Below are 18,882 nucleotides of genomic sequence, written 5' to 3' on the forward strand. Positions count from 1 at the left end.
ATAAGCTTGAAGAAAACAGTCACAAGTGTATTTTTGTAGGCTATGGTCTCTGTGAAAAGGGATATAGGCTGTTTGATCCAAGTACTAGGAAGATAATTCTGTCCAGAGATGTGCAATTTGATGAAAATGGCTTATGGAAGTGGGAAAATACAAATGAAGAAGAAATGGTAGTCCCTTTGCCTACTGAGAATCAAAGCTGTGAACCAAGTCAAAGCTTGGATACATCACTGCAAATGGATGAAGAAGTCACATTACAAGCTGAACCAAGTCAAAGCTTGGATACACAAACTCAAATAGTTGAAGATACCACTCTGCAAGATGAAGGCATAGGTGAAAGTTCTCATTTCTTTGATCACACACCAAAGAAATGGAGAAGTGTAAGTGAAATCATGGCTAAGTGTAATGTGTGTATTGTGGAACCTGAAAATTATGAAGATGCAGCTCAAGATGAGTCATGGAGAAAGGCAATGGGCTAACTGGAAATGATAGAAAAAAATGACACTTGGAAACTTGTCGAGAGACCATTTGCTAAACCTGTGATTGGTGTTAAGTGGGTCTACAAGACTAAACTGAATCTAGATGGTACTGTGCAGAAAAACAAGGCTCGTTTAGTGGCTAAAGGCTACTCACAAAAGCCCGGTATTGATTACAATGAGACTTTTGCCCCTGTGGCAAAGCTAGACACCATTAGGACTTTGATTGCTCTTGCTGCACATAAGGAATGGAGCTTGTATTAACTAGATGTGAAATCTGCATTTCTTAATGGAGTTTTAAAGGAGGAAGTATATGTGGAGCAACCACAATGATTTGTAAAGAAGGATGAGGAAACAAAGGTATACAAGTTACACAAAGCTTTGTATGGTTTGAAGCAAGCACCAAGAGCTTGGTATGACGAGATTGATGCCTATTTCAACAAGGCTGGTTTCAAGAAAAGTCCAAGTGAGGCAACTTTATATGTTAAGGCAGAAGGTTCAGATGTTCTTATTGTTTCTCTATATGTTGATGACATAGTGTACACGGGTAGCAGCTCTCAAATGATTGAAGAATTTAGGAGAGATATGATGGAACACTATGAGATGACAGATTTGGGAGTATTACACCATTTTCTTGGAATGGGGGTGATACAGTCTAAACAAAGCATTTTCTTGCATCAGAAGAAGTATGGACAGAAGCTGGTTAAAAATTTGGTTTGAAAGATTGCAAAATAGTGGCTACACCACTTGCAATGAATGAGAAGTTAAGTAAGAATGATGGAAGTGAGGCTGCAGATGAAGGAGAATATAGACAGATTGTGGGCAGTTTGCTCTACTTGACTGCAACTAGGCCTGACATAATGTTTGCAGCTAGCCTCTTGGCAAGATTCATGCACAATCCCACCAAGAAACACATGGGAACTGCTAAAAGGGTTTTGAGATACATTCAAGGAACAATAGACTTTGGAATTGTATTTGAGAAAGGAAAAGAAACTACTCTTATCGGCTATTGTGATAGTGACTGGGCAGGAAGTGAAGATGACATGAGGAGTACCTCAGGGTATGCTTTTACTATGGGATCGAGAGTGTTTTCGTGGGCTTCAATTAAGCAAAATACAGTTGCTTTGTCTACAGCAGAGGCAGAATATATAAGTGCTTCAGAGGCTACTTCTCAAGCAAAGTGGCTGAGATTTGTACTTGAAGATTTTGGAGAAGAACAGATTGAAGGAACACAGATAATGTGTGATAACACATCAGCAATTGCTATGGCAAAGAACCCTGTTTTCCACCAGAAGTCAAGGCACATTAACAGAAAGTTTCATTTCATTCGAGAAGCAATTCAAGCCAAGGAGATAGAACTTGTCTACTGCAGAACTGAGGAGCAAATTGCAGATATTCTGACTAAAGCTTTGCCTAAGGACAGGTTTGCATACTTAAGGGAATTACTTGGTGTTAAGTCGGCTAAAGGATTAGAAGGGAATGTTGGTGTGTAATCCTTCAGCCGAGTTTTTGGAGCTAAAGGAATTGTGTCTGCTCTGTTTTCATTTCTTTTAGTTGTTTATTTTTTTCTTCAGCTTTATTGTGCACCCTTGGATCACAGTCCAAGTGTTTTAATCTCTAGCATAGGATTAAGTGACATGTGTAAGCATCTAATAGGATGCTAGAACTTGAGCTTATTGTAAATATGGTACAGGGAAGAATATCTCTGTTTTTTTCTTCTCTCTGCCTAACGATTATAACCAAACAGTGGAACAGATATGAAATATACAGAAGCATTTTTCATTCTCTAGAGCAACGCTCTCTCTCAATTTTTCTGTGATTTTCTTCTTTGCTCCCAAAATATCCAAAATATGAAATGCTGAAACAAAGAATTCTAACATAGTATGATTGTTCAAACTTGTGCCTAGAATGAGTTTCCTATCATTGTGTTTTTTTTTCTATTCATTTTGTTGGACGACTTTTGTGTTAATTAAGGTTTTTTTGAATTCTGTCTCCGTTTCAGTTTTTATACACACACACACACACGCGTATATTTATGTGTTCTGCTTTGAGTATGATCATTCATTCCTGGATGGTACAGATATAGGCTATTATGATATGCACGCAAGAATTATATTATGTGAGGCATTTTGTTACAAGAGACTTATTCTTCTGCTCCTCTTCAAACAGGTCAAGAAAATGATTGCTCATGCTGTTAACGGTGTGATGTATTTGGATCAGAGTGCAAGGTTAGTCGTTTGTTTGTCCACCTAATGCAGTTTTTCAGTTTTGTCATCAGGTTGATGGTGGAAAAGAGACGATAGGCAGTCGAGAGCAGGTACCACTGTGGTGGCCTCCCCCTTCCCGCCTGCTTGACACCTAGGTTCGAAACTTGATGGGAAGATAGAAAAGTTAATGGAGATAGAGAAGAGAAGAGAACGTGGAAAAGTTACATGGGCATATTTATTTAATTATTTTTTTTCGATAACAGGGATTTTCCATTGAACAAATGGGGCAGATTACAAAATTTGCAGAAGACTTAAGCCCCTCTAAACGAGGAGGGTTCTAGACATACCTCTCGTGCAAGTTCGAATTTTTAGGGCTGTTTTTGCAATTTCTGAAAATTACAGTTTTGCCCAAAGCATTAATTAACACAAGTGAGAATAATGATTTTTACTTTATGTTTTCTGTAAGTGTTGAATGTATTTCCTGTGAGGGATGAGACTTGTTAAAGTAGGGTTTGAGATATTGTTACAGTAGGGTTTCAAGGCATCTTGAGGAGACCATTCCATTCCATTATGAAAGAATTGCTGCTGATATATATAGGAGAGATTTTATCAAGGATTAGGATTGTTTTATACAAACAAATATGCAAGAGACACAAAGGGATCCCGTCCCGCTCACTCCTAACCAAATTGGATCCTAAATGAACAAGGTTTAATACGGAATATTTGGAGATTGAGTACATCTGGGAATGAGTACATCTTTCAGAGTGATTCGCTGGTAACAATCTGGTACTTTCCTTTCTACTCTAACCCTAGCCGCACACAACACACTACTCTCTCTCAGCCTCTCCTTCGTCACAAAGGCACAAAGGCAGGGTTGTTCGCTGCAAAATTTGTAAGAGAAAACGATATTGTGTTCCTTGCATACAGAACTGGTATGCATTAATTTATGTGCTTCATCTTTCTTATTTATTTATGATTATCAACTTTTAAAATATGCTGGATTGTTTGGGGTGAGTATTGCGCACTTTCTTAGAAATAAATACTTGAAAATTTGTAGGGTCCAAATCTGCGGAGGGATGGCAGGTGATTAGGTCTTTGAACAAGGTTGTGAAAACTTAAACAACTCGCTTACCTTGAGTACTAATCATTTCTGCTCTCTGGTTCTTTGTGAATAATTTGCATTAACTAAGCCTGAAATCAAGCAACATAGATGTACTGGCATGAAACTATTTTCTTTTACTTAGTAAGATGCTCATACTTGTTTAAGGTCTTAAAATCAAATTTTAATGGATGAAATCTGGTGTTTGTTGGGATTGAATGTGGCTTTAATAGAGGTCTCTCTGTATGTATGGTTGCGACTCCAATTATTTTGAACTGACACACCAACTCTCTCTTTGCATAGTTTTTGTGAGTATTTATTGCCAAGTTTTGTACTGTATAGGTATCCTCAGAAGTCAGAGGATGCCATTTCTGAGTCTTGTCCAGTATTTGGTTTAAGTTTGTTTTTTCTCAATTCATTTTAATTTTTTTAAAAGACAACTCACCACCACTGCAATTTCTCTCTCGTCTCTTTTTTCACCCAGCCATGAGCGTGAGCGAAAAGAGGTTGTTAGTCGGATCGAGCGAGATCGAGCCCCATAAAAGACCTCCACCAGAACCCCCTTGCAACAAAGAGTCCAGGCCCAAACTGGATCCAGAGAAGCTGTGGGGTAAGGGGACTCTCGAATGGCAACCTTACGACAGTAGTGATGACGAAAATGAGGGCGATCAGGACGTGTATTATATTTACAAGGGTGACTTTTATAGCAGAAGGGATGCGCTACGGGAAGAAAAGGCGATACACAGACGTCTTAGAGGAGAATTGCTCGAAGAAAAGCAAAAAACTACTGGTAATTTATTACTAAAAAATTGAGACTTTTTATTTTGATTTTGATTTTATTATATCTTTTTATTTGGGACAGATCGGAAACAAGGTGTTGAAAGGGAATTTCTATTTTAATTTGGGAATTTCATAATTAAATCGTAAATTGGATGGGATCAGATTTTCAAAAGAAGCTTATGGTTTGGTTTTGTTTGGTTTTGTTTTTTTTTTGTTCAGCAGAAGCGGAAGAGCAAACCAGTAATAAACTAAGAAAGGGGCGATGGTTTTGTGTCGTCGAAGGTATGGTATTATTTGTTGTTTTATCTTTTATTCTTTGTTTTTGAGACAAATTTTATTAAAAAATTACCTCCATCCCAAAAAATATTCTAAAACCCTAAACCCCAACCGCGTAATTTCAGCTCAAACAAACTAAAGAAGAATAGTTTTAGGTTCAAATGAAATGTATTTTGGGAGTTTCACTAAAACACCCAAAATGGGAGCTGAAATTATAAAAAAACCCAACACCCAAAATACTTTATAAACACACCCAAAAACCATCATTACACACACTCAAAATCCATTTATAAACACACCCAAAAAATATACAATTGTTGACTTTGAGGTTGATTTTGGGTGTGTTTCTATGTTTAAATATTGTTTGGGTTTTTTTATAAATACATGTCTAGAATTGGGTTTATTTATAAATTTGTAATGTATTTTTGTTGGATGAATTTATGAAATTGGGACTTGACTAGTGAGCTAGCCCTTAAATTCTTAAATGTGTTCCTGGTTGTCCATAATTTTCAGATGGGATTTTTGGGTCTTTCGAAAGTATGTCAGGAACTGGAACATGGTTATGGTGTCATAATAATGGGATTAATTACCATGCTCGACTATAAATAACCCAAATGCTTGCTTGTGCAGACCCTGGGGATCCTGTTCACTGTCTGGTTTGTTTGAAGGATCACCCGCGCAACATTTGCCCATACCTCAATTACGTCCCTAAGGGTGCAGAACTCGGCCCCAAAGCTATGCTAGTTTGTAAATGTTGTAATCAGGAGGATGGCCACCCTAACCGTAACCGTGATGACTGGGTAGGAGTTGCTGCTTATATTAGGTGCTTTAAGTGCGGTGCTAATTATGACCACAGGACTAAAGACTGCCCGTTGGGAAACTTAAAAAAATGTTGGTATTGTCGCCGTACGAGCGAGCACCTGACTTGTGACTGCCCCGAGAATTAAGCAACCATCGCAGCTGGGAGTCAATATCGGTTGCCGAATTTATGCGGAGAGGCCTACGACCTATATATATAACTAGTGGATCTGAGTCTGTGCTCGGTTACTAATACTATTGTTTATGCAGGCGTTTTAGTATGATATTTGTGTAAGGATTGTAGTTGTTGCTTTGTTGGGCTCTTCTCTTTTTTTGGAACAAAACCATTGTGATCTCCTACATATAAGGACTTCAAATTACATAATTAGAAGCTGACTACTAGCTTTAGTATATCTAAATCGTTAAAGTATTATCATATTATTGTAATTTGATATCAATTGTAACAGCCAATGGCCACAATCATTTAGATGAACACGGAAAAGTTCTGGTAGCTTATGATCAGAAGAAATTTCAAGAAATTAACATTTAAAGAAAGAAAAAAATTCACCAAAACTTGAGCCACATAACATGAAGAAAAATATATCAGCACTAACCATGTTTGAAAAATATATCAGCATTACCATTTATTATTATTATTATTATTTTTAGTTTCTACTTCTTCCTCTTGGACTACACGTATCACCTTGAGTTCATGATGACCGTTGTATATATATACCATCTAGATTAAAACATGTAGTTATTATCAATAAAATAGACAAGCATAGTGCTTTAAGAAAACACTAAAACGAGAACTGCTTATATTATATAAGTAGTTAAATGATTTCGAATTTGAGTGAAATACAATGTAGACCGGGTTCCACATAGATTATTTGAGGAGAAAAAAACGTTCTTTAGCAGCAAGCGGAGAAATTTTGCTATTATTAACCCAGAAACATTCTATATTAGCAAAAGGAAAAAACAAAAACACAGAGATCTTCCTTAGAAATAAAAAGTGATGTGACTGAGTCAATGACAATAATGATATGTGTAATAACTTTCATGAACAATTCAACTTTATCTAAACATTGCATCTGGATGAAAGAACACCTCCACACTCAGAGAACGAACGAAATGTGAGATCCTTAGCATGAAAAATCTTCTTTTGAGGAAATACCAAAAGCAATAGGAAACTTGGCCAATCTGAGGTTGTTGGATTTGACTTCGAATACAAGTGTTAAGATAACTCCATCCAAAGTAATGTCTAGGTGGTCTAGGTTAGACGAACTACGCATGGAAAGTAGTTGTAGAGACTAGGGGCGTAAAGTTGAAGGATCATGAGAAAGAATTAATGTTGGTTTTGATGAGTTAACTTGCTTGTCGTACTTAAACATTTTGATAGTTCAAATTTTTTATGCGCAATGCATTCGTAAAGATGTTTGGTTCCGTCCGAATTGGGAAAAATTATGCACATTTATCAAGAGTAAACCAAAACCCTTATAACCGATGGAGGAGGCTAAAAAACCAACCGAACCGTTTAGGATTGGTTCCCGTCCCAATTCTTGCTTTGGAAACTGATTCAAATTGAATTAGACCTGTTATGTCAAGCGTACATATTCATTTAAGTTTATTAGTAACCCCAAGTAATATGTCGATACTTTAGCCCAATTAATACCCAACTAAATAACAACTCTAGCACTATGTTTTCCTCTCTCTTGCCCATTATCTGATCACCTCTTTCACTATTGTATATTTTTCTCGCCCGTACCAAAATGAAGCCGTATAAGCTTGGTTTGGCCATGTTCCTCTAGAAACTTTTTATTAAAACTAAACCGAATTGGATTTAGTGTAAGTTTGGGGTTCCGTTCCAATTCAAGGGATAAACCGGACCGTGTCCACCCCGAGTCAAAACAAAACAACTTAATTGAAAAAAGGGTACAACTCTTAACAAAAAATTACACACAACTAAAATATTGAAAAACTCTATACCTTTATAGCAAGCCCCATTAAGCGCATTGTATTTTGTGCGCTGGGATGTGGGCTTATAAGAACTCTAACCCTTTGTTTGGATGAAATAATTGAAAATTGCAAAGAATTTTTAAATGACGGAATTTAGATCTCCATCGTTTAAATTTCTTGCAATTAATAATTTCAATTTTGGATTTATGTATGTTGAATCTTGTAAATGACAGAAATCAAAATGAGAATGAATTCATACTCAATAGAAATTGTGAAATGATGACTCCTTTTCTGGAAATTAAACTCGGGAATCTCGATCCCCAATTTCCATGGCTACTTAATTTCAATAGTAATTTAGGTAAAGTTATTCCCTAATATTTGGGCTACTTGGCTTGCCGTCACTATGCAATTGAGAAGGGCTATATTACTAGAATTCGAAGGCACGTGGACAGACTATCTCTCCCTGAAAAAATATATTCTTCTTCTCAACTTGCTTTCATTTCATGTTGAAACTCTATTTCTTTTGCTATGCTTTCTTCCTTAGATAAAATGATTTCAAGTTGATGTCTAAATCAAACTGTGATTAAGTTTGTCCAATTTGGAGATATTTTAATTCCCTTGTCATCCTTTCCTACTTGTATTCTGGTCGATTGGGCTCATTATCAATTTCTTTAATTTGTATTGTTCATTCGGACACATTTCTTTAATAAAAGTTTTTAAGGTTCTTACATCATGCAAGTGGAATTTTAAATTCCTTAATCAATCTAGGCATGAAAAGAAGTAAGATTTCATAACGCGCAAGACTTCTATTACAATTTTATCTGAATTACCTCTTTCTATTGGGCTTAACAATACTAATAGCAGCATGCTTGTGCAAACACATCATACAAAACATATACCAGCCCACCAAAGGGCTTTGAATATTTAAAATCATTCATGTAATTTAGATTAGATTCGTTTGCATAAAAAACAATAAATAAATACAAAGCCACAACTCTAACCAGAGCTGCTGGTGAATTGGACTCAGACTTGACCAACTCTCCCTTGTCGGTTGGGTTATGGTAAGGTCAAGCTTTCTCTGAGTGTGAAAGATGAGAGTCTGCGATTCTAGAAACCCAAACCACAAAACCCTGAACCCATAATTGCTCCTTCCATTTGTTGCCTGTTGCTTTTCCTTTATGAAATCCCATCTCTCTCTTCAAACCTTACATTCGTTGGGTTCTTTGGTTTGGTAATCTTTCTGTGGTGACCTTTCTAACTTTCTGGGATCCTTTTCTATTCCATAATCTTCAGGAGGTCTATACCTATGTTACTACATCAGAGTGTTTGTATCCTCTGATCGAGAGATATACTTCTCGAGTATAACTGCAAGGATAATACGGTATACCTCCGATAGTTATTTGGGAAATAAGCTGGTATAATCACAAATCAGAAATAGTGTGCTCAAATAATCAGGCTACAAATTGTATTCTAATATAATCACTTGGGGACGTGAAATGACCGAAGTGCCCTCCATATAAAAACATATCTATTGGGGAGTTATTGGCCATGGATTGGCGACCTAACACTCCCTTAAACGATTTCTCAGTTCCCTCTCTTTTCATGTCTTGAATCGAAGTCTTTCTCTTCTCCTCTGCTCCTTCAGGGCCTCAAAAAACCCTAAATCCTGGTTTCGGTTCAGACTTAGTTCACATACTTCCTCCTCCTGCTCAATCCTGTCGCCAGAGACAAAAATCGTGATTTTTGTAGGTGTTGCTCGGATTTCCAATTCGGTTCTGTGCACAAAACGAGTGATTCTAAGGTTGGTTATGTATTTGTTATTGACTAGTTTGTGCATTTGTATGGTTTTCATTTGAGAAGGATAATTTCAGTAACCTGTGACTGATGTTGTGAAGTTTAGTAATTACAGAGATTGCAATAATAATGTATTTTAACTGTGAATTATTTCATGCTTGGATGAAACTTGTATTGGTGTATTGATTTTGCTCTGTGGACGATGAAGTGCCTTAAGTTGGTATTTGTCATCTGGGATTGGTTCGTTTGTGATGCGTGTTTTCACTTCCATTTGATGATGCATAATTAGTGTGGGAATTTATTCTGGTGGCAATGGCTATTCCATTATAACACAGGTTTACCTCACTAGGCCCTAAATTAGCTGTTGAGTAATAATGCATGAGTAAATTTGTTGGTATCATTGCTGTTTCAGCACCTAGTAGCATAGTTTTGCACCCTTCCAGTCTTAATGGTTAATTATGTGAATTTGAAATACTAATGTAAGTTGGCGTGGGATGTTTCTTTTCCCTGTGCTATAAAACCTGCTAAATTTTGTTCTTAGTCCTTGCTTGCAGCTTGTCATATATGTCTGAAAATGGTATTTTCTTGGGCTTTAGTATCTGTTTAGAAATTTCATGTTCATCTAGCTATGTTTAGCAGTTGCAGCTGCAGTAACATTTTGACGTGTCTAGTTTGTACACAGAGTCCATAACTGCCAATACTGATGTTCCATGAGTAGACATGTATATGACTATGGTAATGAGTAGATTTTAGTACGCATTGATGCATTTGGAGTAATTGTTGTAGCCATTTCGCCAAAACCCTGTATGAAGTGGATCCGTGGTTCATGAACTTGTTTTCACACTTGGGTGGTATTTGGTTTTTGGATGGAATTGAATATAGATTTTGTAGAAGGGAATGTAGATAACAGCAGAGTGTGGAGAGAGTTGGAGAGTAGAAAAGAGGCTTCAAAACAATTCTGGTTTTGTCATATGTATATACATATATTAAATGACTTGAAAGTATTAGTTTGAGTAATGTACGTATGAAATATGGGTAACCAATGATCCATATGTATGATGTTGTTGTGCAAGGAACTCTAGAATGGCTTGTAAAGCAAAGCTTATGATTCCTGAGGATGAGAAGTACGAAGGAAAGCCATTTGCCCTTTCACACGCAAGGACCGCCATTACAACAATAAAGGCGAAGTTCAATACGCAGCAGTTCTGAGAGGTTCGAGGGGAGTTGTTTTGGTCATCTATTACTGATAGAGGACCTGAAGTGGAATTCACAAGTTGTCCACGGGCTGTTGATGAGGAAAGCTGATCCTAAGACAGTTACACAGGTGAACGGGATAAAATTCATTGTGGGTAACAAGTTGATACAATTCACAGCCCAACACTTTTGCCTCATCACGGGCCTAAGGTTCGGAAAGCTCCCTTTCATTCCGAAGGCGACAAATGAAAACTGCTCCTTGAAGCGAAAATACTTCAGTAGCAATAAACCTCCCACCCTTTTGGACCTACACACTGCCTTCATTGAGTGCACAGATGATGACGATGCGTTAAAGCTTGGAATGGTCTATTTTGCCATTTTTGTGCTATTGGGTACTGAAAAGCATGTGCTTATTGACATGCGCTATTTGAAGTTGGCCGAAGACTTAGAAGAGTTTGACAAGTATCCATGGGGTGCCGTGTCATATGCGATGACAAATGCTTCACTTTTGAGGGCAGTTTCTCCTAATTACCAACGAGTGAAGGTGCCTCAAAACAGAAAAAAGCCCAACAAACGTGGGAAGAAGAGAGCGCAGACAAGAATGGAATGCAGTAGAGCCAGAGAGTACATCATAAGGGGGTTTGGCTTCGCTCTTCAGGTGAACACATATCCAACAATGTTTTAGTTCATTTAAATACATGTACAGATTTTGATGTTTGATTGTTGTCAACAGATTTGGGCTTTTGAAGTCTTCCCAGCATTGGAAGCATTGCATTTCACGGTCCATGAAGACAATAGGCACATCCCTCGAATATTACATTGGAGGAGCAACACGGTGGCCCGTTTTCGGGAGGTTATGAGTCAAGTTTATGAAAACTTTGAGGTTAGTTCAGTTTGTATTACTCAGGTTATGATTAGGAACAAGTAAAAAGTTCACTGATTGATTAGATGTGTTTCAAATCGAGGTTGATGTGCAACTTCTCCGGCCGACTGATATTGAGAAGCAACAACCTTACTGGAGTTGGGGTGATGATGAGAACAATGAAGAAATTGTTCAATTGTTTGGGGATGAGGGCGAAGACAAAACCAGCACTTCTAGTGAAGAAAAAGAGGCGGATGTTGAGGAAACAACTACCCTTCCCTCCTCTTCTAAGGTGAGCATGACCTTTTTCCAATGTTGTGAACATGTAGAGAATACGATACGAAAGAAGTGGAAATAGTTTTCTTAGCTTTTGTAAGATTTCTAACTGTTGCATTATAACTTTATGCAGGGCAAAGGGTCTTTTAATGACTTTGGCAGGTTGAAGCATCAATTAGAAAGCACTAAGGATGAGTTAGCAAAGCTACGTAGTTCAAATCGGGGCCTTAGGAACAGAGTTCGTGACTTGGAAGCTATTGTAGACAAGAACTGTTTGAAGCATGAGAAGGAGTGTGACAGAAATAAAAAGGCTATTGGGGATTTGACCCTAACAATTGCTTCAGTGGAACATTATTTTAAATTGGAGATGGAGGAGTTAAAAAAATTATATGGTGGACAAGGGCATGAGGAAGTGTGGACTGCTCAGATGAATGAAGGAGGGCAGAATGAAATGTCACCCTTGAATGAACTTACTACTCCGACAACAGCAGGGCCTAAAATGGACGCACAAGTTGCAGGTGATGGAGTGGAAGCCTTCCCAACCATGCATACAGAAGGGCTGAAATGGAAGCAACAGTCTATGGTGGAGTGGAAGGGGCTGAAAGGGAAGCGGAAGTCCTGTGATGGAGTGGAAGCTTTTCTAGCCATACATATACAAGGGGCTAAAGGAAGCAAGTCCTGCTGATATTGTGGAAGGCTTCCCGACCATGGAAGTCGCCGCTGAAATTGACACTTCGGTTTGTAACAAACAAGTGCACCAACAACCTCACAAGGTTCCTACTTCGGAAGATGTGAAGGTTCCTAGTCTTGAAGAACCCCTCATTCCTAGTCCGGAAGATAGGGAAGGGTACAGAGTTATTTGTAAAACAATGTTAAATTTGTTAGAGGATTGGAATAAGAAAGAAATTCAGGGGGTGGGACGGAAGGCGAGGCCTCCCATGGAAACTAGTTTAAATCTGGTTGGTGATGAAGGGGACAAGGAGGCTAATGCCACGGTTCAGAAACCAGATGCGGAAGGCAAAGGATGCAGATAGGCGGCCCTTGTTGTTGAGTCCATTCACATCCCTCCGGAAAAGAGGTCGACTACTGGTTTTCATGCACAGACACCTGAGGCCCGTTTTGATCCAACACAACCCGTGGCCATGGACGATGTGAAGGCTATGATACAAGTTTGCAAGGCTTGGAAAAGTGACATCAGGTTAGGAATTGTAACTTGGCAAAACCAATATACATGTTTTTTGATGTATGCAGTCATGTACAATAACAATATCTACGTAGCTAATTGTTCGTGTGTGTGTCATTGTCATATTATGCAAGGTGTCCATTAGTTTTTTTTATGGTTGAATTTACCTTTGCAAGTTTATTTTTTTGTAGTGCGGAGCTGGAGCTCGAACCATTTGTAGTTGGGGCAGATTTTTTTTACAAACTTGTAGATGAAACTGCATGGATGAGCTCGAGGGTAATACTTTTGAACCGTGCTTTATTTCGAAAAATTTCTGAATTGATCAGTTTGAGTATGTGGCCATTATTTTTTTAATATTGAGGTCGTTGTTGTGTTGTGAAATGTCAGCACCTTGACATGGCCATGTTTCTAATACGCAAAAGACAACTCTGTCATCCCCAAGTATTTGGAACGGAGTGGACAACTGCCGATTTTTGTCTGCAGGTATTATTGTATTCATATTATGTGTCATTCAATTTGTTGCATTGGTAGGAGTAATGTTGTTGGCTGTGTTTGCTGCATTGGATCCTGTTCATGTAACGTGTCTTTCACACTTGTTTGCAGCAATTTTTACAGCCATTTACACCGCCAAGTGCGAAAAGCGAGTTACTGAGGAAACAAATTGCTTCAATGAGTGTTGACCCTCCCCCTAACTACCTCAGAAATATACACCACTTTGTCTGGGGTTCATGGCAACATGGTTATGCACAAGCATGGACGAAAGTCCGCAAGGTCTATCTCCCGTATAATGTTCGACAGTCCCATTGGGTGGCTGTAGAAATTGACTTTGTCAACATCACTTGCTATCTCGACTCGTATCTGTTTTTACCTCCAACACAATGCTTGTCCGACAGATGGAGCCTATTACCCGAGACGCTTGCAAAGGTGTTGTATGACATGAGGTTTTATGAGAAATCGGAGGTTGAAGCGGTGAAGAAAAAGGGGATTGACATGCCAACGTTTAACCCATTCACAATTTGCAGAATTTCCGATGTTCCTCAGCAAAGTGATGGGTAAGCTGTGTTCATTTAAAGCACTTTGTGCATGTTGTCAGTATGTGCACTTCTAACTTCTGTACTTCTCGGGTGGATAGTACCTCATGTGGCATTATGACCGTCAAATTTATTGAGTATCTCAGTGCTGGCATTCCTTTTAATACCATTGACCCAGCCAAGTTTGGCTACTACCGATTGAAGCTTGCAATCGAGGCTCTCAGGGGAGAGGCCTATGTATGAGGTAAAAGTCCATATCGACCTCATATGAATTCATTATTAGGACGCCTTGAATTGCCTAGTTATTTACCTACTTTGAATTATGTCGTACGTACAGAGTTGTGCTTTCAGTCTTCATTTCGGACAACTTACAGTATGTTGGCATATTTTCCAAGTTTTATGAATGCGAATGGCGACTATTGTTAATCAAAGTTTAGGGTATTGGGGATTTCAACACCGTAGATGGTAATGTACATGTTTTGCAACTGGCATCTGATTTAAGTATGGCATATGTTCTGAACTCTGACTGTGTATCATCCAAAACTTGTATCATGTTGTTTATGAAATCTCAATAGAATTACTTCTTAAAATTGCTCCAATTATTAAGACGTTCAAGTTTCCCTTTCTATGAATGCTAACTCTCGGCACATTTGGCCTTCTTATGCAGGTGGTCCTTTCGGTTCATACCCATATTGACATCACAGATTCTGTACATGTATGTCACACGAAGTTGCAGAAGCTGTTTTTTCGTCGTTTTGTCAATCCACGAAAATGAATGCGATGTTTTGCCTTACATGGCACCATTTTTGACTTTGTGTACAGATGGCAATAAAGGGCGCTGATTTTGTACTATGTTGCAGGGTGTTAATTTGTGTAACGTAATTACGCCATGTACTTGTATTCCATAGTAGAAGGCTGTACTCACGTTTCCTTTCCGACAATGCGGTTATTGACCTTCTGTACTTGACATGTTTTGTACAGGCATATAACAAAATATCCTTCATTTGGCCGAAGTTGCAGCCATATCGAATTTTTTTTGCCCCACCCACATTGTAGCCGTTTTGTTTTGTGTGGTTCGGTGTAATACTTACTTTCGTATATTAATTATTTTCATCCAATCTGGACAGAAATGTTTGGGGTTGTTAGCCGAAACAATATCCCTAACCCTCTGCTGGGGCATTTACAAAGCATTATACGATTTGATCAGGACATTTGATCAATGATTTGATCAGGGAATTTGTCAGCAAATTGGATGACTCTGTCAATTTGATGAATTTGGGAGTGGCTTATGTTAAAACCAAGAAATCTAACATTGGTTTCAAACATCTGTTTGGGCCAAAAATTGACACACCCAGCCCATTATTGCGAAAATTAGGCCCAGAATAAAGCCAAAAAATCAAAGAAAGATGGAAGCCAAAAAACCGGAAGAGACCAGCATCAAGGCTCATGAGCAAACAAGGCTGATTTGGGCCTCACAGGCCCAATATAATAGGAAGAGGGAGCCGAAATAGGAACAATCCCACGTGACATCTCCGGGATAAAGAAAAGTCGATAATGGCAACTGTCATAGAAGAAGTGATTGAAGGGTTCATGACATCAAGTTGATTCTGAAAAACTGAAGATCAAATCCCTCTTACATATATATATGTATATTCAGAGATTTTTCTTACTGTCTTTTCAGAGAAGGTAATTCTCCCAAGAAGATAAGCAAGTTACAATCTCAGAGAGGGATAAGTAGGAAAGCAGGGAGCTGTCCAGAAAAGGAATCAAACTAACCATCACGGGTAAAATATCACAAGAGGCAGTTGAAATTGGGAAAGAGATTAGGTTCCTTTTCAAGAAAATCAGGGAAGTGATTGCCTATTTGAGAGCCTATCTGCCAAAACTGAAGAAATCCTATTTTCTTTCCTTCCATTAAAGAAGAGAAAAAGGGGGGAGATATCTTTGCCGCCCAATAAAAAAACACAACACACAAACAACACAAAAACAACAACAAAAAATCATCACTCAATCAAACAAAGATCCTACACAAGGAAAACCGTCAACAGACAAGTTCAAAATCAACCAACAAGCCCACTTGAATTTCAAGTGAAACCAGCTCCAGATAAGGATCCACAAAATCCAGATTTAAGAAACAAGTCATTTAAAACGAGATTTCTTTCGTTACAAATTTGGTTCAGCAAACCAAGACAGGGGGTTTGAGTCTCCTCCAAATATGGAAAACCTCAACAAAATTCACAGTCTGATCTCTAGCCACTCAAGCCCTCAACAATCTACTCCTGCCGTGCAGTTGAGAAAGTGCGATTACGCCCACTCAAAAGCCTCACAAAAGCTTAAGGTACATTGAAGCTCTGCGAGAATCAACCTTTGGTATCGATTTATAATTGAAACACGGCAGCCAAGGTTGTCAACGGTCCAATCCATTAGCGTCTCGGTCAGCCGGGCATTTCCGTCCGGCCTAGAACAGAACCTTCCATCTCGACATAAATGGAGTTCCAAATGTATCTTCATCTCTCTAGCATGAGTATTTATTGTTATAGTTTTGTAAAAGGCGATTCGCCTAAAAACAGTTTAAATTCCATCAACCATTCGGCCGAGAACAACCTCTTTATATCTTGAGATAAATTGTTAAAGTCCTCACGATGCTGAGGCGGAAAAGAACTTACTTGGGAGATATTCCTCACCAAATTCACAGTCAGTCTCTAGCCCTGAAGCCCTCAACAACACTCACTCCTGCTGTGCAGATTGAGAAAATTGCGATTACGCACTCAAAAGCCTCACAAAAGCTTAAGGTACATTGAAGCTCGCAAATCAACCTTTGTATCGATTATAATTGAAACACGGCAGCCTAAGGTTGTCAAACGTCGATCCGGCCAAGCGTCTCGATCCAGCCCGAGCATTTCCAGTCATAGCGAAATTCCATCTCGTAAATGGAGTTCCAAGCTATATCTTCATCTCTCTAGCATGAGTATTTATTGTTATAGTTTTGTAAAGGCGATTCGCCTAAAAAGCATTAAATTCCATCAACCATTCGCCGAACAACCTCTTTATACTTGAGATAAATTGTTAAAGTCCTCACCAGTCGATCAGGCGGAAAAGAACTTACTTGGAGATATTCCTCACCCAAATTCACAATCGTTTGTTTGCGTCGGTAACTTGGGGCGCAAGTTATCCATTCCAAACTAAGTCTGCTAGAATTTTATTACTAGCAAGTGGCACGCTCGCACACCAAAGAAAGGCGACTTGTTGACCGTCTATGGTTCTCAAAGCGGTGGGGAACTTTGCCCTTCCATCATAGGAGTAAACGTAAAACGGGCAAACAATATATATATTTTCTCGTCAAAGAAAAGTACTTTCTTTATTCAAAACAAAAAAAAAATATTCATGGCTTCTTCTTTCTCTCAAACTCTGATTTTCTACTCAGTAATCATCATCATTCATCAATGTCCCTTTGGTTCTTTTTTCAATCCTTTGACAATTTTTGTAATTCTTTCAATTTCAAGAATTTCAACCCCAAAAAGAGAAATTCATAATTCCTAAATTCATAAAGACCACTCAAAATCAAATCGTCAGATTCAATGCTCATTTCAAATTCATTTCTTGCTGGGGTTTTCTTCCAGGTTACAAGGTTTTGGAATTTTTCTTTGTAATCTAAACATGCCACCTACTAGAAAATACATTTTTGGATATACAAAAAGACATAAAAAAAATAATAATCGAGGAATTGACTCAATCTCAAAGAGGAGCTTTTGAATCTTGATAGATTCATTGTTAAAGAATCACATGCTACATAGATTGCCAATTTGTTATTACTATTAAGCACAGATTGCTTAGAGGAGGTAGAAAGGGATCTTATAGGGGCACAAGGAGCTTATTTTTTATCAAACATACCAATATTTAACTTTATCAAATGGAAACATTTAAATTTTTATGAATTTGATTTTTGATTGTCATTACATGTTTATTGATGGTGACTTTTAGTTACAAAAAAATTGTTTATGCATTAAGTTATGGCAAATTGTATTTATAGTATTTTCGTATTAAATTATGTGAGGCCCCAATTTAAGTTTCGCACAGGGCCCTCACAAAGTCAGGGACGGCCCTGACTGAGGGCCTAATCGAATTGGAATGTTATTCGAACCCTTATTTTGGAATCCACATACGGCATGGTATACACTTGGAAATAGAGTACATGTTAATTCTTCGTTGCGTGTATATTGGTTTTTTACTGACGTATTGGTGTTATTGTGCAACTTATTGGGTTGCTATTGCCTCTTTATTGAGTTTGTAATGCTCTTTATTGGTTTTCTAATGCTCTTTATTGCACGTATATTGGCATTGCAATGTAACTTGTGCATTATTTTCGGTTGGTACTGCTATTCAAACTTGTTTGTTTTATACTGTCTTCAGTATTGGTTTTGCAATGTCATTTGACAAGTGTACAAAGTTGAACTATGTGGAAGGTAATTACGTTATAATTTGGATCTGAAATGAATGCATCCACATGACATCAACTGCTGTTTTAAAACTTCCAGCATACTTAATATAAAGAAGGCATGAGAACAATCAGAATACGAAGGCCTCCTCAAACTGGCAGAATACAAAATAAAATAACATCCCAGCGTGAACTTACAGAAAACAACATATTAAACAAACAAAACAACACAAAAGATGACCACAAACTTACTAAATACAATGTTAACAAAGATGGCACCTGAAGATTACATTATACATATGAAAAAAAGAGGCCCCCTCAAACTTACCTAATACAAAATAAATACATAAACAGGGCACCTCAGCCGCACATAATTAAAAAAGAGGCCAAGTCATACTTCCATTCCACTGTACAAAGTTTGTCCTAAACCGTTGACATGGTCATATTACAAGTCATACCTTCCGTCTGTGGATACATTTCGAGTTGCATACCCTTCACATGCGGCGACCGCGACCCAT

General features: G+C 38.1%; 2 protein-coding genes, 1 long non-coding RNA gene and 1 pseudogene across 3 annotated transcripts; all 4 read left to right on the plus strand.

Annotated features, from left to right (window-relative positions):
* Positions 1–1,225: 1,225 nt before the first annotated feature.
* LOC148920370 (secreted RxLR effector protein 161 pseudogene) lies at positions 1,226–1,966 on the plus strand (annotated as a pseudogene).
* A 2,232-nt stretch (positions 1,967–4,198) lies between these two features.
* On the plus strand, positions 4,199–6,126 carry LOC107880457 (uncharacterized). The gene is made up of 3 exons (XM_016791982.2): positions 4,199–4,569; positions 4,779–4,841; positions 5,466–6,126. The coding sequence occupies exons 1-3, from the start codon at positions 4,266–4,268 to the stop codon at positions 5,780–5,782; spliced, it is 684 nt and encodes a 227-aa protein (XP_016647468.2). The 5' UTR covers positions 4,199–4,265; the 3' UTR covers positions 5,783–6,126.
* Positions 6,127–9,918: 3,792 nt separating this feature from the next.
* On the plus strand, positions 9,919–12,400 carry LOC148920371 (uncharacterized). Its single transcript, XM_089044611.1, is given in 5 exon segments — positions 9,919–10,589; positions 10,591–11,235; positions 11,311–11,460; positions 11,543–11,731; positions 11,849–12,400. Coding segments are annotated over 5 exon segments (1,659 nt in total). The 5' UTR covers positions 9,919–10,466.
* Positions 12,401–12,786: 386 nt separating this feature from the next.
* Positions 12,787–13,325, plus strand: LOC148920372 (uncharacterized). The gene is made up of 3 exons (XR_016123815.1): positions 12,787–12,913; positions 13,090–13,174; positions 13,286–13,325. It is a non-coding gene; the product is annotated as an uncharacterized LOC148920372 (long non-coding RNA).
* The last annotated feature ends 5,557 nt before the right edge of the window (positions 13,326–18,882 follow it).

Source organism: Prunus mume, linkage group LG2 (assembly GCF_029339155.1).
Source record: "Prunus mume cultivar Tortuosa linkage group LG2, ASM2933915v1, whole genome shotgun sequence".
NCBI classification, from domain to species: Eukaryota; Viridiplantae; Streptophyta; class Magnoliopsida; order Rosales; family Rosaceae; genus Prunus; species Prunus mume.